Here is a 17,913-nt window from a genome sequence, read left to right on the forward strand (position 1 = left end):
AGCAATTAATGCTCAGTATTCCTAAATAGGACTTTATCTTTCCTGGAATCTGTTTAGGAGAAAAATAACCAGTAACAAGCAACATATACATTTTATCCAGCTAAACATTTCTTTAAAAACTCTTGTCCTTAGATTATTAGAACCAGAAAATTAATGTGTTCTTTGTCAGCTAAAGTTCTATAGTTATAAATGTACATTTATCTTAAAGAATGTGATCTCTTAGAGGGAACTCTGAGGTCAAATACAAGGAAACCTGCATTATGATGTAGTCAATAACTACATAAACGTATTTATTAAATATACATATTTAAAATAATCTGGGCTTATTTTAAATGTTTGGGTGCATCCTTATTTTTGCAATTATAAAACCACCCCATAAAGATGAATTTTCTTTTATTATGAAAATTGCTGCTACATGACAGCCAACATTCCAAAACAGTATTTTAATAAACACTTATCCTGATTATAAAGTAGAGCAGAAACCATGATCCATTTTTTCAAAACTGATTAACACTTGTTGAGGCTAATTCAGAAGGACACTCCATATGCTCACCCTGGTGTGGGAGATGAGATGAGAAGAGCACCTATGTTATTCAAAACCGCTACTAGTGTTACTTGGACAGTATAAACCAATCACTTACAATAGGGCATTTTAAAAAGCCAAAAAGCAACAAACTAAAATGGTGAGGTGTCACACAATACTTCTGAGATGGGGAAAGCCAAAGCTTATTTCTTTTTCTTCCCCTTGTGATTCAGTGCGAGGTACAGGGAAGAATCACAACACTAGGTCATGGGTGGATGTAGTTCTTCACATCCTGTCTGTATGTCCCTGTCTTTATCCTAACCCCAAACACAGCCTGCATGCAAAAGCTCTTCAGACTCATTCACAGGCTTGAAAAACAGCATTTGCACATGAATGAAGAAGTTCCATAGCAGCTCTGAGTCAGTGTTTGAATTCCAGTGTAATGATCACTTTTGTAGCATGGAGAGGAGCCCAAGAATAAAATTCTTATGCGCTTTCTGGTCAGGAGGCAGAAGGCTCCTATTTGGATACGATCCATGTCTGGGGTCAAGGTGTGGTAGTCACTACATAGAACCTCTCCCATCATGAATACCCTGGTGGAAAAGCTTAGAAAAAGTTAAAACTGCAGTTTAAAGTTCCTCTTCCTACTGCCCTTTCAGCAAAGAAGCAAGATGCACTCATGATCGCAACGGATTTAGGAAGGCATAGTGTGGCTGCTTGTAGTTTCAAGTACAATCTGCTCCTTGTAAAGGGATCTGTGGTAACTGCAGGCAAATCAAAATTCAGAAATTCAGATATCCATCAACTTCTTTCACGTAAAAAGTCATACCAAGAACTTTTCTTAAAATTTCAAGTAGCTGGCATATTCTTTACTGTAGGAAGGAATATCTTCAATAGATGAATGATATTTTTGTAATTTAACATAGGCCAGAAACCAGCCTAGTTGATTTCTACTTCCTTTTCAAGTCTTCCGTTAATTATATTCAGTCCTTTTTCCTAGGCTCAGGGCTCATTGTAAGGCTCAGAAGTAACCACCAAAATAAAATGTTCTAATTTCACTATCACGACAGGAAGACACCAGATGGTACAGTAACTTTAACCCGAGAAGAACAGATAATCTGGCTGTCAACCTGTGATGCAGCTTAGTTAAGCTTCTCACGCTGGATCTGGTAGTAACATGCCTGGAAAAAAGTTCAAAACAATTTCAAATTTACTTTGAAAGAAAATACATGAACAAAGCAATTTACACGGGTAAGGTATTTTGTTATTAATTACTTATAGTTTAACAAATTAAGTTGCTGTTATTTTCCATTTTTTTCAGTTCCATGCATTGCCTAATTTTGCCTAGTTTTAAGTAGCAAAATTTTTTACATGTCTCACTAATTCTTAAACAAGTTTATGAGTTCTATAATCTCCACTAATATCATGATTTGTTAATCCATGACTTATTAGATATTTAGAATAGGCTGAACATTATAAGGCATACTTATAACAATTATAATTAGAATCACTATGTCTGACAGACATAGAGATTAAATACTATTCCAGAGCTAGTGAGTCATAATTTTCAATAATGCATTTTTAAGAAGCATTCCCTAGAGATTCTGAAAATGTTCAGATTTGGGAGTCAAAAAGAACACCTCAGTCAGATAATATTTTCCTTTCTTTAATGTCTTAGAATAAATCTTCAGAAGCAGGATTATCAGTCAAACTCCACAAACACTCTTTATAGTATTGATACAATGCTATAATGTTTAAAAAGCTGACTGCTGTCTAATCTACTACCTAGAATGTGGGAATAAAACAGATTTTACTATAATCCTAATAACAGTGGGTCTAATTTTAAAACACTTATGTTAATTCAGCAGGCACAAAATGGCACCTTGTTTCAATTTGCATTATTATTAGGTGTATTAAATAGTGATACTATAGTATGTAATACTATAGTATACTTTTTAGCATGTTAAGATTCCTTTTTGCTTTTTTCTCTAGAGTTACACTTTTAACAGTCTACATTTGGGTACTAAGTAATTTGCTTCAGTATACTGACAGTACTTGATCATTCAAATACTATCAACAATGTTCTAAAGACATAAAATTGTGCTAGACTTTTATATAAATTAATGAGATATTTATAATAAGAGATTCGGACTTGAAAACATATCTAAATTTAGATTTTAAAAAGTGTTCAGTTACCTTCAAGGTGGTAAACATTATGCCCTGCTCTCCATGCTGAAGATAGGGGTCCATCAGATCCTCAATCAGGTGTACCTCGGAGCCCAAGTTCCTAATCCTGCCTCAACGAGAAGATACACAGTTATTTCTGCTTATATGTATGTCTTCCTTTGAATCTATTTGAAGATTAAAGAAAAAAATACTTCAACCAAAAGGTAATACCAAACTGGAACAGGTCAAAATGAATTTTCTCACATGGAGAAATATATTCTTGTCATTAGTTCAGAAAAAGCAAGGGGAAGGGCTGGAGCGATAGTACAGTGGGTTAGATCCTAGGTGCCCCATATGGCTACCTGACCCTGTCTGGAATGATCTCTGAGCACAGAAATAGGAACCCTCCCAAAAAAACAAACCAACCAAGAAGCTAAAGAGTTACTAGTATTAAAGTTGGAGAGAGCTAATCACCTGGCCCGTAGCACCACATATAAGAAAACAGGAAACAAGTCATCCATGGACCATAAGAAATCTTCCTGAAGTGATGCCAGAACACTCTGAGAGATCTCTTCAAAAGTCTGCTGGATGACTTTAAGTTTGTCTGACGGGGTAAATGTTGTGCTGTGGTAGAAGAGAAAAAACTAAGTACTTTATAGTTTCTTTATACAGTCTTCTGATGTAATTTTTGACAATATACTCTCCCAGGGGGCTGGAGCGATAGCACAGTGGTTGGGCGTTTGCCTCTCATGCAGCCGACCCGTGTTCGATTCCTCCACCCCTCTCTGAGAGCCCGGCAAGCTACCGAGAGTATGGAGCCCGCACGGCAGAGCCTGGCGAGCTACCCGTGCTATTGGATATGCCAAAAACAGTAACAATAAGTCTCTCAATGAGAGACGTTACTGGTGCCCGCTCGAACAATTCGATGAACAATGGGATGACAGTGACAGTGACTCTCCTACGGCTTTAATGTGCAAAGTTGAACATATCAGGTAAAACTAGTCATTAGAAAAAAGGGCTTCTGAGAAAAGCCTTCAGCTATCTATGGTTTAGGTGGAGGAACTCACTAAGTCAGAACTCACCTTCTTTTACCATTGTGTAACTATATTTTTCTAATATATGCTTTTTCCTTGTCAAGAAAGAGTTACCTAAAGATGTGATACGTACATATATTTCTGGCTAGGCTCTCTACAATTTTTGAGAATGCAAAGGCCTTGCAGAATGAAAGGTAACTCCAATGCGTCAAAAGCACTTTTCTGGGGGCTGGAGCAATAGCACAGAGGGTAGGGTGTTTGTCTTGCACGCGGCCCACTCGGGTTCGAATCCCAGCATTCCATATGGTCCCCTGAGCACCGCCAGGGATAATTCCTGAGTGCAAAGCCAGAAGTAACCCCTGTGCATCGCCGGGTGTGACCCAAAAAGCAAAAAAAAAAAAAAAAAAAAAAAAAAGCACTTTTCTGATCTTGAGCTCACTATCTAGTGTGATTATCTAGGGGTAAAAGGAAGGTTGGCACTTAAGAGTTTAGGTGAAAATAAGATTGCACTGGGGCCAAGGACATAGCCCAAAAGTAGAACACATTCCTAGCATCCTCCTTCTGGATCAAGGTCCTAGGGTTCAAATCTAGAGTCAGAGGCAGGGGTGAAGAGATAGTACAGGGACTAAGGAGCTTGCCTTCCATCCACTGATCCTAATTTGACCCCAGCACCACATATCGTCCCCAAAGCACCACTCAGGGTCACTCCAAGCACAGAGCCAGAAACAGTCCCTGGGCACCAGAGTATGACCCCCCAAATCCAAACACAAAACAAAAAACCCCAGCATGGCATGGTCCCTCCAGCACTGCTGGGTGTGTAATCCCTATTTGGGAAAAAAAGAGAGAAAATATTTCATTTATATGATAATTACTATTTTTGTTTTGTTTTGCAATGTCATGGATTGAACTCAGAGCCTACCTCATGTAAGGCAAATGCTCTACCACTGAGTTACGTCTCTGGTCACTACTACTTAGGTTTTTGAAATTTTCAGACAAAAAATTACCTGATTTGCTGCAGACATTCTACAGCTGAGGCAAAACAAGCATCTTTCGTGGTTGGCAAAACCTATAAAAAATAATAACAATCAAAGAGAAAATCTATGTAGTAGCAATAATTTTGATATTGGTGGCATTATACATGTCTTTGGTAAATAGCTAATGCTTAATACTATTCTACCAAAGTAAAATGGAATTTTCTTTCTTTCACATCAGGAAAATGCACATTTGCTGGAAAAACAAATCTACTGTACCTTTTTACTCTCTCCAAGAATTGCCAAGGTTACTGGCCAAAATTTCCTACAATACAAATTAATTCAGAATTAATACAAATAGTTACTTTCAATAGATTCAATCCCTTAAAAATTGCAGGTGATTATACTGGTTTCCTTCTTCCCACTTAAAATAACTTTCACAGTAAGTTTTTATTTTTTAATTTATTTTTATTATTTAAAAAGTTTTTGTTTTGTGCTGTGCTCTGGATTTATTCTTGGCTCTGTGTCAGGGATCACTCCTGACTGTGTTTGGGGACCATATCTGATGCTGTAGATACACTCTGGGTAAGCCACATGCAAGGCAAGTGCCTTACCCTCTGTACTATCTCTCAAGCCCTAAGGTCAAGATTTAATAACATTCCAGAAGAAATATAATAATTTTACCATGTTTCCTCAGGAATTTGTTATTCAATATTCTAATAACCTTACATATTATGGCTGTTATCAAGCATTGGCCAAATTTTATAATTAAGTTTTTTAATAGTACAAATAATTACTGAATGGTGGGTAATCAACTTTATCATGGCCTTAGAAAGAAGGTATAATCACTTGGCATGAGAAATAATGCTTCACACAAAAAAAAGGGCTAATCAGTAACAACAAAAAAGTAATTCTAAAGTAGAAATCATGGATAAGAGAAGGTAAGAATATCAAAGACACAACTAATACATAACATTTTTTGAAAATATGACTTTTTTTTTAAAGAGCCGCAAAATATCAGACAGAATAACATTTGGTTTCTGCACATGTGTAAATAAAACATATATTCAGGGCCATAAAGATAGCCCAAGGGTTAAAGTTGCTGTTTTGCAGTCAGCTGAGCGAGTTCAATTCCTAGAATTATATAGTCCTCTGAGCACTGCTGAACACAGATCTGGGAGTCACTTGGAGTGGCCTCATAACAAAACAGATCCACAAAAGCAAAAAAAAAAAAAAACAACTAAAACACATTCAGAAGAATAACCAGGTAGCATATAATTTTTTTAAATTATTGAAAAAAATTAAATATAATTTTCTAAATAAAACATACATGCAAATAAGCAAACTACAAACCATATAGTTACCAAAGTATGAAATTCAAGATGATGTTGTCTGCATTTTAATTATAACCATTGATCCTGTTAATTAGAACAGCACTTACCTCTGTACCCCAAGAAAGCCCAGAAGAGCAAGATCAGGCTGCTTATTAAGTCGCAGAACACATTCCCAGTATATGTCTTCTTCACGATCATTATCCAGGGCATACAGCATAAACAGTGGTGGGTAGAGCCGGGGTAGTAACACAGGAAGCAATAACCCAGAACTTGTTACCACGTAGCTACAAAATATTAGGGTGAGAAGCATCAATATTAAAACTGAATTCAGAATCAATAATAGAACTTCAGTTTTTAGAAGTGGTAAGCAAAACACGGGGAGACGTAAATTAGGAGCAGTTACTGTACTACTGTACGTACAACTCTTAACATACAGAATCGCATGAGGCGCTTACCTCATGTTATTGGTGTTTTGCTTTGAACCAATTTTAAATTCATTTCATTAATTAAAAATCTAACTCAATTTGTTTTCATTTTGAAGCTGATTTCTCTATGAGCATTAGGCCAACAGGATGGTACTTTGCTCAGATGTCTGTGCCGAGTCACTGTCATGGAGTTAGGCTAATTCAACTTGATACCTAAAAGGAATCCTGGAGATTACTTCACCCCACCATATGATTCTGGAAAACAGAAGTCGGGACCTAGAAAAAACAACTTCCCCTGAAATTCTGTAGAATTCCCTAGTCCTTTCCTCACTTATCTCTAGTCAATTCCATTTACCCTGGCTCTGGCGATTCGGATCTGGAATCTGACTTCCCAGTACAGAAGGATTTCCTTTCAGTCGGTAGGGGAGCAGAGAGAGGAATTGTGCTGCCCTCTTCAGGAAGTTCAGGAAATAAAAACCTAAGTAAAAAATAGAAAGAATTACACAAATATATGGCAGAGAGGTTGGAAAGAGTAAAACTACATTTTCATTATCTAAGGATCTAGAAAATAAAACTTTTGTATAAGCAAAAAAAATTAGCTCCCTCAAGCTTATTTGTTCGTTGTTTGGTTTGGAGCCAACCTGGTGATGTTCCTGGCTCTGCACTGTACTCAGGAATTGCTCTTAGTGGTGCTGGGGGGGGGGGGGGGTTTGAGTGTACATTGGGGATTGAACCCAGGTCAGCTGTGTGCAAGGCAAACTCCCTGTCTGCTGTGCTATCTGACTCCTCCCACAGATTCCTATCTTGTGTTTTTTACAGGATCAAGTTGAGCATGTGTGGGGGGGGGGGGGAAGAGGAGGAAGGAGGAAGGAAGGAGGGAGGGAGAGAGGGGGGAAGGGGGAGAGAGAGAGAGAGAGAGAGAGCGAGAGCACACGTCTGGGGACACTGGCGCTGGATGACTGCGATCCAGTCATGAGCAGCTTTGCAAGGTCTATCTCTTGGTGAATCAATAAAAAGTTTTAAAAAATAAAACCAGAACGAACCAGAATTGCATAAATAAATAAATAAATAAATAAATAAAAATACAGGGGTTAAGGCACTTGCCTTGTACACTGCTGACCTCAGTTATATCTCTGGCACTGCATATATCCCTGAGCACCCTAAATGATCCTAGCACAAAGTCAGAGTAGCACTTGAGCACTGCTGGGTATGACTCCTGCTCTAATACTGAGCATGTTTTAGGCTAATGAATAATACCAGTGGAAAAAACTTCATGAGCTGAGCTCTACTGACAATTTGCACTAACTCTTCAAACACAGACCATTATTTTCATAATATAAACATTAGTTAAGATGATTTAAGCATACACATTAAGAATAAAAATACAATTAATTAAAATTTTTATAAAAATTTTTTGGAGAAAAAAAAAGCCTTTGCAAATAATTAACAGCTAGGTAGTTGAGGATTTTTTTCCTCCCAAGCCTTGAACTTTACCTAAATTTTCTCTCTACACTTTTCTATGCAAATAGTGAGCTTAATCATAAACAAGTTTATAGTTAACAGCTTGCAATCTTCTCTATTTCATTATGCCTATCTAGCTAATGTTGGAGCTGAAATACTCCCAGCCCAGTGATCTAAGATAACACTGCTCTTCAAATGTAAAATATTTCCAAATGCTTTTTATTAACTTAGAAAGTAAAAATAAAAGAAGTTTTCTGGGACAAATTCATAAACTTCTAGATAATTATCTCAAACAGTTACTTGCTAGATTAAACCAAGTAAAAGAGGGCAAATTTCTAAGTTCTAAATTCACTTGTTGAAAACTTTCTGCGAAGATGCTTATTTTCTGGCTTTCTCCCTCCTTCACAGTCTGTGCTCAGATATTACTTTTTTTCGGGTTTCTGAATTTCCTATTTAAAATACCATCCCATCATCATTCCCTGTGACACACTGGAAATTTCATTTATTCTTTCTATTACAATGTGAATCCATTAAAGTAAACTGATTATAGGAGGATGGTGGGTGTCTGTCAAGGTATGGGGCATATATTTTAAGGGATACAATACCATCTAATTTTTTCAGTACTCAGAGTCACTCTCAGTAGTGCTTAAAGGTCCCTTCAATCATAGAGGCAAAACCTGGGACTGTAGCAAGCAAAGTAAGTGTTCTAGCCCACTGCACTATCACCCTGTTTCCACTGTGGTTAAGTTTTACTGGAATGACTTTGCCTAGAAAGTAAATCCAAGTAAGATAGGCTGGAAAGAGTGAATAAGGTACACTCCATGCATGTTTACAACCAGGGTTCTATTCTCGGCATCCCTGAGCACCTCCAGGAATGATTCCTGAGTGCAGAGCTAGGAGTATTGCCAGGTGTCACTCAAAAAACAAAAGTAGGTCCAAATAAGACTCGCATGTTTCACCCAAAACTGAAGTTTTAAGAAACATTTTAGCTTTCCCAATCATAACTTTGTAACTGTTTATGTCACAGTGATTCAACTGAAAAAAAATTAGCCTTTTATTATACTTAAATGAATAGAAGTAACAATAAAGGTAATTTTTAAAAATATCAATAGAATAAACAATGTCAAAAAGTTGCTTCCATTATTTAATCCACTTGAGGACCTTTGGCACAAAACCATTTTCAAATAAGTACATTCAGTGAGTAAGTGGAAACAGTAATGATTCTTCACAAAGCTGTGCTCTCTAGACTCGGGCTGACATATTCAAATACCAGAAAAAGCTCTTCACACCTTGCAGCCTTCAAAGCTCTCTTACCTCACCAATTGGAAAATTCGCTTAAGGTATGACTTAATCTCCTTCACAGCCTCTTGTAAGAGCCTGCGATTGGCTCCCACACCCACATATGTCATCCTATAGACGGCAACCAGTGTCTCCATGAGCCTGCCCAGAGGGTGCAGAGGCGTATCACAGGCCTGAGCAGAAAGAGAATCAATAAAGTCAGTCAGTGCGTTCTGTGAGCAGGCTTTATAAATAATTTATTTTACAAACAATAAATTTGATAATATCAGTGAAAATCAACATGTGTATATAGTACATTAAGTTCATTACTAGAAGTCCAGTTTTACTTTTTACCACATATTTGTCCTTTCTGTGTGAAATCTATATGATATGCTATTCACTAAAAGAATTTGGGGGGGTTGTTTTTGGGCCACACCTGGCAATGCTTAGGGATAGATGCCCAGGATTGAACCTGGGTCTGCCATGTGTAAGGCATGTGTAAGGTAAGTTTAGCTTACCAGCTAAACTATCTCTCAGGATTTTCAATTAACAATATCTAAATAAACACACAGAAATCAATATTTGGACCAGAAAAACTCAGTTGCTTTAGTTTTTGGAAAGTATTGAGTCTACCCAAATCATATATATTCCTAGTCTTCTTAATCATAGAATTTTCTTAATATCTTGGTAAAATAAATAGCTTTGGATGTACTGATATAAAAATCACTATAAGAGGGGGGAAAAATCACTATAAGAAAAGCTCTATCATACTTAAAATTTATACAAAGAAGATACAAAAATGTTACTCCGGAGAAAACTAACTTGCTAATACTACTAATATAGAACTAATTAAGGATCAGAGGTGTGTCCTGGCAGTAGAGAACCTGCCTGATACTGTAAGGCCCTAGTTTTGATCTCTGGCAGCATCGAAAAAAGTCTATAAAGCTCTGTTCCAGTTTTCAAGAACTTCCTTGAACACTTTACAAGATTTAAAGCTCTGGTGTCCCAAAAAGGTAATTTTTGTGTAGGAAAGTACATTTAGTAGCACTGTAGCACTGTCATCCCATTGTTCATCGATTTGCTCGAGCGGGCACCAGTAACGTCTCCATTGTGAGACTTGTTGTTACTGTTCTTGGCATATTGAATACGGGTAGTTTGCCAGGCTCTGCTGTGCGGGTGGGATACTCTCAGTAGCTTGCCGGGCTCTCCAAGAGGGCCGGAGGAACTGAACCTGGATCGGCCGCATGCAAGGCAAACACCCCACCTGCTGTGTTATCGCTCCAGTCCACATTTAGTGTAACATGAAAATTAACAAAAGAAATACTTTGACAGTAAAAACAAGATAAAAAAAGTATGAATAGACTTGAATGACATGGTGTCAGATGCATCATTAATTCACAAGTGTTGTGTGTCTTGCCAAGGATAAAACCTAGGGCCTCATACATGCAAAGCCCATGCACTCCCACAGGGTGCCCCAAGACAAACATTGTTTTCCTTCCAGTTTACCTTTATTAAATATTTCTTGATGTCATCATATTTCTCCACAGAGAAAGCACCAACATGCTGAGGAATGAATTCCAAACTCTCCAGGGTTTGAGTCTGTGAACGACTTAATATCTCTGGACTATAAAAGGGCGGAAGGAAGCATATTATAAATTTCACAACAATAAAGCAAGATCGCTATAATATGCACCTGAAACTGTCACCATTTAGAAATGAAATGGACTACTGAGTACAGTATTTGGCCCAAATGAGCTCATAAAGGGTACCTGGCCTATAATTAGGTTTATGTAATAGTCATTAAAAATTTCATTTAATGCTACTTTGTTACCACAAAAGTTAATGAGGTGTCTCCTGCATAAACCATGATGCTGGGAAATACTACATAACTATGTAATAGCTTGAAGAGTAACCTTCAGCTATAATTTGTTGAGTCTCATCTTGAATCTGTAAGTTTGTGTTTTTCAACTGAAAATTTTCCTCAAATAGTTTTCATTGCTGCAATTTTTCTCTTTAAATTCTGGACACAAATATTAAGCTTCTAGAATTGAAAAGTTCTTGCATGAAGGCAACTCAGGGTTTCACACTGGAGCTCAGTAGACAACAGAGCAGGTAGTGTGTTTTGCTCATTTTATCCCAAATCAGAAGTATATCATTGGCTTTTAAATTAAATTATACATTGATATGAAATGTGATGATCCTTGTATATAGGTTTTAAGTTTTATCTTCCTGCCACACTCTGCTCTCTGCTGGGGAGACCCTCAACTCACCTGGACCGGTGCTGGCGCCGACTGGTGGTCAGGGCCACAGCAATATTTTCCCAGGCTTTCCAAGCTTCCCCCTGGCCAGGGACGTCACAGCCCAACTGACGCCAACATTCATCAAACACAGCTTTCCACTTCTCATCAGCAGGCACTGCCAAATTTCCTAATTTCCTGCTAATAAAGTCATGTCAAGAACTGATCAATCATTTATTTGGGGGGAAAAAAAGGGAAATCCAAATTTTCTTAGAAAATCCCAAGAAACTTTTAATATGTAACTAGAAGTAAGTCTTCTAATGACAAAATGTCCTAGATTAAAAATTAGCTCTATAGTACCTAAAGACATATACCCAATAACCTTTCGGTATTTGTACTGCAAACTATAAGGCTGAAAAGGAAGGGGGGTGTGAGGAGGAAGACAGAGAGGGAAGGAGGGGGTAAAGGAGAGGGAGGGAGGGAGAGGAAGAGGGAAGGAGGGATGGGAGAATCAACAGGCTGAGCTCACACTGTGTATGCAGAAGGCATGGGTTCAGTCCCTGGCATTAGATGATCCCCTAAGCAGAGAACTGGAAGTAGCACCTAAGTAATACCAGATCTACCCCCCAAACAAAAAAATAAACAAACAAACAAAAAAATCAATAAAATAACTTGCTATGTATTTAAAAATATAAAAGCAAGACAAGCAAAAAATTCAGTAATTAGTCCAGAACTAATACTAGTTACTCACAAAACTTTGGGTCTGTCTTTATCACTCTCATATAGACTAGGCTTGAAGTAGCTTCCAGTGATTTTTATTCCAGATCCCCACTCCCCACTGAAGTAACCTTCAATGTAATCTCCATTTGGCATAGTCAGTGTTCCCTAAGTAAAACAAGAGAAATGTGGAATTAGAGAAAGTAGTTTAATTTCAAAAGTCCAGAGAAAGAAAAAAGAAGCACAAAGTAGTTAATATTTACCTTTTGAAACTTATTCTTTACCAGTCCTGAACTCAAATACAAACAAAAAAAGAAGGCCCACATGCATGTGTAACAAAACGCATGAAAATAATTGTGGTTTAAAAGAAAGATGACAGGAAAAAGAATAGAACTGTATTTTTTCATATTTTGGTTTCTGGGCCACACCTGGCAAAGTTCAGGGCTTACTTCTGGCTGTGCTTAGGGAGCAGTCCTGGTGGGCTTGGGGGACCATACATGGTGCTGGGGACCAAACCAGAGTTGGTCTGGTTTGAGTACAGCAAGGCTCTACTGTACTATTGCTCTGACTGCAAAGGGAAATATTTTGACTAAATAAAATGAATACATAACTTACCAAAATTTATGCAGCACTGTTAAGTCAAATATATAGCTGAAAACATTTATGTTAAATTTTCTTTTCTTGGGGCAAAAGAGATATGATTCCCCAACACCACATACGGTCTCTTAGGGATGGTCAAGCGTAACCTCAGAGCAGAGCCAAGAGTAAGTCCTGAGCACCATCAGTTGTGACGCCAGAGCCAAATATATATGTGTGTGTGTGTGAATATATATGTATATGTATATATACATTCATGCCCTTCCCTGGATCTCAGGGACAAACTCTGTTACAGACACTTTAAAAAAAAAAAAAGAGCATAAAATGACGAAGTCAAGAATAAAATGAGTAGCCAGGATGAAGCTTGGTGGCAGAGCTTTTGCCTTAAATATATATAGAGAGAGAGAGAGTGAGAGAAAATGAGCGGGAGAGAGAGAGAGGGAAAGAGAGAGCGAGCAAGAAGGCGAGTGAGAGTGTGAGTGAGAGAAAGTGAGAGAGAGAGAGAGAGCAAGAACAAGAGCAAGAGAGTAAAAGAAAGCAAGTGAGAGTGAGCGATAGAGCGACAGAGAGAAACACTGGGTTAAATTCCTGGAACTGGAAAAAACAAAACTAAAAAACCTGTTTTTTAAAAAAATAGCCTTTCTGGCTTTTTTTTTGGTGGGGAAGATGGACTGGGGATTGAACCCAGTGTGTCACAATCCAAGTCAGTTTTTTCAAAAAGGAAAAGATTGGTAAAAGAGTGCATATGAGAGAGAAGGAAGTTAGTTTCTAACCTTTCCACTTAGAGTCCAGTCATCTGAAAATTCTCCCTCATAGATAGTATCATCTTCAGAAAGTAACACTCCATTTCCCTAGGTAAGAAACAAAAAGTCACAACAAACATAAGAAGCAGAGTAAATTAAAGTAAATGCAGCCATAGTCCCCTAAACCTTAAGCAGTACTAAGTAGAACACTAATATATGATTTACACAGTGAAGGACATAGGAATTCTAAGAAGTCAATTGTGATTATATGCAAATATTACACTCACCATCATTTTATTAAGGTGAAAGTTTCCTTCATAGTATAATCCAAACTGGGTAACTACCACACCATTCCCCTGACATACATCATCTTGCCACATTCCCATATACTTCTCCCCTCTGCAGAGAAACAGAAGGAGAAAGGAAAAGCAAAATCAATGATGAAAAGATGAAGTGAAAAAAAAATTACTACATGGGAAAAATTAAGCATCACTCCTAGACTAGTATCTATCCCATTTCTATTGAGTGGTTAATTCTAAATCTTCAAATATGGCAGTACAATTGCAAGGCATTTTACTCTAAGCACTATTCTTTCAGAATTTAATATAGTCTATCAGACACAAATCTATATAGGCTCCATGTATTTCCTTGATAACTTTGAAACATCATTTTGGTTTCGGTTTTTGGCCACATTCTGGGGTACTCAGGAACTGTACGTGGTGCTGGAAATCACATTTGGGTCAGCCACATGCAAGGCAAGTGCTTTACCTGCTTTACTATCTGCCTCTCTGGCCCCTAAAATACGTAATTTTTTAAAAGACAAGAATTTAGGGGCCAGAGCAATAGTAGAGCAGATGGGGCTTTTGCCTTGCACATAGCCAACTTGGGTTCAATCTCCAGCACCACACAGTCCCCTGAGCAAATCCAGGAGTAATTCCTGAGTGCAGACCCAGAAGTAACCCACCAGCACCACCAGGTGTGAGCCCAAAACCAACCCCCCCCCCCAAAAAAAACCCCAACCCCCCAATAATTTAAACTCTAAATAATTCATCCGAAATATAATAGGTAAGAACTTGGGAGATAGTACAACGTTAAGGTAAATGCCTGGGTTTGAATCCCAGCAACACATAGTACCCTGAGCACCAATCACATTTCTAGGCCAATCCTGGAGGCTCCCAAGTACTGCTGGGTGTGGCACTGCTGGGTTTACACTATCCCTCCCACACTGTCGGGCTGCTCTGGGTAACCCATGCCCTCTACAGCCTAAGCACCATCACAGCCTTGGCCCCTTGGGCCCCCTGAGCACCATTGAGGAGGCCAAAGATAAAAAAGAAAGTAATTAAAGAAATAGTAATAGGTGGAATCAAATCTATGCACCTTTTTTCTTCTTTTGAACAATTTCCACTACTCTCTGGACCATCCTGATGCTCCTACCATCAATTGGATTGATGGGGCCAGAGCAATAGTCCAGGTTTTGTCCATATTGAGTCATTTAATAATTACAAAATAAAGGCTGGAGCAGTAAACGTTTTTCTTTGTTACAATAAACATTTGAGACACTAGCTTTGTATATGTGAAGCTTAATTTTGAATGATACAAACCAGTTTGTTTGGTTTAAAAAAAAAACTGGATAAAATGAAGCCTGATAATTCTGCCTTCCTGTAAAATTTTTCTACATACTGATAAGATTCTTGACCTTCATAAAATTATCACTTTCGTTGAAGTATAAGAAACTTAATCTCTCATATAAACTTGGAGATTTGAAGCGGAATACTATACCTAGTGATATCATCAAAGACACCGTATCCTGCTTTCTTATCCATCACCCACTGGCCAATGAACATACTGGGAGAAGAGGAAGTCAATTTTCCACTTCGCAGAAGACCATGACCATGACGCATGTTATCTTGAAAACAGCCTTCAAACACTTCACCAGATGCATAACTGTGGTCAGAAATAACGGATAAAGAACACAGCATTGAATTCTGATACCCATGTCTATTAAATTCCAAATTTGATACCCATATCTCTCTAGTAACTATAATTATTACATGATTATTTTACACTAATCATAAACTTCACTTCTTAATTACTAAGGCTAATGAAAATATAACGTGATACTGGGTAAGACTGTAAAATAAAATGAATGATCTCTAAAAGAGTAATAGGTTTTGTTCATAATTTGTCCATATTGTCCATATTTTCTGTTTGTTTTATTTGGAGGCCCCAGCAGTGTTGGTGGCCTACTTCTAGCTCTGTGCTTGGGGATTGCTCCCAACACTGCTTTGGGGACCACACTGCTTTGGGTGGTCCCAAAGATCACACTCAGGTCTTCTGCATGTAAAGTGTGTATTCAGTCCACTTAGCTATCTCTCCAGTCCAGGTTTTGTCCATATTGAGTCATTTAATAACTACAAAATAAAGGCTGGAGCAGTAGTATAGTGGGTAAGGCATTTGCCTTGCTCCCAGCTGGCCCAGTTTCAATCCCCAATACCCCATATGGTTCCCTGAGCCCTGTCAGGAGTGATCTCTCAGTACAGTGCCCAACCTTCCCCTGGCCAAAATTACAAAATAAATTTTTAAGTCAAGACATTTAGAGAATGCCAAGGACATTACAGCTAATGAGTTTTGTATATTTAGTTCAGAAAAAAATAACACAATATTTTTATCTTATGAGATAAATAAGAGAGGGACTGGAGATATAGCACAGCAGGTAGGGCATTTGCCCTGCATGCGGCCGACCCAGGTTTGATTCCCAGCATTCCATATGATCCCCTGAGCACCGCCAGGGGTAATTCCTGAGTGCAGAGCCAGAAGTAACCCCTGTGCATTACTGGGTGTGACCCAAAAAGAAAAAAAAAAAGATAAATAAGAGATATACATTTATACATGCATGTTGGGAATGGTACCCAGGCTTCATACACGCAAGTATATAGTCCCCCACTGAGCCACACCCTCAGCTGGGTTATTCTTTAAAGATAAATTTATGCAGTTTTAGTAAGAATAAATTTTACTCCAAATTTTTGACTATGCAAACATTCTCAGTTCATATATTTTTAAACACCAATGCCAGTCCAACAATCTTTCAGTGTTGATTACCTATAGGTTCCCTGACCACACATTTTTCCTTCTTTCCAATGACCCACATAATGGTCTTCTTTGTTCAGTGCTTTGTTTGGGACTCTGTATTCTCCATACCTGCCAAAGGAGGACAAAAAAACATCAAAAGATGCATTTATGACATACTTTTTTGTAGGTATACATCAGTAAAGATTTTAATAAGGAAAAAGAAAAAAATTACCAATAGAAGGAAAAATAAATGCAATATTGATTTAAGTCTACTTAGTATCTGAAGATTTAACTGCTTAAACTGTGATCCCATACTGAATGTAAAGAAAATTATGTTTTAAAATAAATTACTGATTTATCATTAGTTACCTTGGGTTATAAACCTATTTTATTTTTCTTTCTTTCTTTTTATTTGTTGGGCTGGAGTGATAGCACAGCGGTTTGGCATTCGCCTTTCACGAGGCGGACCCAAGTTCGAATGATTCCTCTGCCCCTCTCAGAGAGCCTGGCAAGCTACCAAGAGTATCAAGCCCATACGGCAGAGCCTGGCAAGCTACCCGTGCATATTGGATATGCCAAAAACAGTAACAATAAGTCTCTCAATGATAGACGTTACTGGTGCCCGCTCGAACAAATCAATGAGCAACGGGATGACAGTGACAGTTTTTATTTGTTATGAGGGTACACCCAGCAGTGCTCATGGCTTATTCCTGGCTCTGTGCTCAGGGATTAGACCTGCCAGGTTCAGGGAACCATATGCTGTGCCCAGGATCAAGCCTGGGTCGGCCATGAGTGAGGCAAACACTTTACCCACTGTACTATCTCTCCAGCCCCTGTATACCAATTTTTTATTATCTGGAGTCATGCAAAAATTTCTTGGGTGAAAAGAGTTCACAAGTTGCAAGTCCAGAAACCTTGACCAGAACTGAGGAGCTGGGGAAGGAGTAAGGGGCCATGAGAAATGGTGGAGGGATTGGTGTAATAGCTCAGCAACTATAAACAAGGACATACTAGTATTATAAATTATGATACCTCAATAAAAAAACAAATTAAAAACAAGCAACATTTTAAAAAAATTTACTAAAGCTCTCGGGGCAGAAATGAAGTGGGGCTTACCATACTTTCTATTTAAAATTGGCTGCATTTTGGGAAAAGTTCAATACATTTAGCAACAACCTTGCTATTTATTCCAGCAACCATTTGGATATTATAAAATGAGCAAGAAACAATATAAAATGATTCAAAAATCAGTATGAACTGAATTTGAAGGGTGAAGAATTAAATAAATATAAAAATGAAATACAAAAAGAAGCACTGACCTCAAAACATCTGATAAACATTAATGGAGTAAACCATTA

At 37.9% G+C, this 17,913-nt stretch overlaps 1 protein-coding gene across 3 annotated transcripts in view; it reads right to left on the reverse strand.

The window, feature by feature from the left end:
- Positions 1-376: 376 nt before the first annotated feature.
- ALS2 (alsin Rho guanine nucleotide exchange factor ALS2) overlaps positions 377-17,913 on the reverse strand; it is a 74,644-nt gene continuing 57,107 nt past the window's right edge. For 2 of the 3 annotated variants that reach the window (XM_004601275.2, XM_055121691.1), the window contains 15 exons: positions 16,586-16,684; positions 15,266-15,430; positions 13,774-13,885; positions 13,517-13,594; positions 12,181-12,314; positions 11,463-11,630; positions 10,699-10,816; positions 9,229-9,386; positions 6,809-6,931; positions 6,136-6,312; positions 4,974-5,019; positions 4,728-4,789; positions 3,164-3,313; positions 2,720-2,816; positions 377-1,704 (listed from right to left, as the gene is read on the reverse strand). In XM_004601275.2, the coding sequence (XP_004601332.2) occupies positions 1,666-1,704; positions 2,720-2,816; positions 3,164-3,313; positions 4,728-4,789; positions 4,974-5,019; positions 6,136-6,312; positions 6,809-6,931; positions 9,229-9,386; positions 10,699-10,816; positions 11,463-11,630; positions 12,181-12,314; positions 13,517-13,594; positions 13,774-13,885; positions 15,266-15,430; positions 16,586-16,684 (1,726 nt within the window). In that variant the 3' untranslated portion in view covers positions 377-1,665. The remainder of the gene's footprint in view (positions 1,705-2,719; positions 2,817-3,163; positions 3,314-4,727; positions 4,790-4,973; positions 5,020-6,135; positions 6,313-6,808; positions 6,932-9,228; positions 9,387-10,698; positions 10,817-11,462; positions 11,631-12,180; positions 12,315-13,516; positions 13,595-13,773; positions 13,886-15,265; positions 15,431-16,585; positions 16,685-17,913) is intronic. The other variant, XM_055121690.1, reaches the window with a different exon arrangement.

The sequence above is a fragment of the Sorex araneus genome, chromosome X (assembly GCF_027595985.1).
Source record: "Sorex araneus isolate mSorAra2 chromosome X, mSorAra2.pri, whole genome shotgun sequence".
Lineage (NCBI taxonomy): Eukaryota > Metazoa > Chordata > Mammalia > Eulipotyphla > Soricidae > Sorex > Sorex araneus.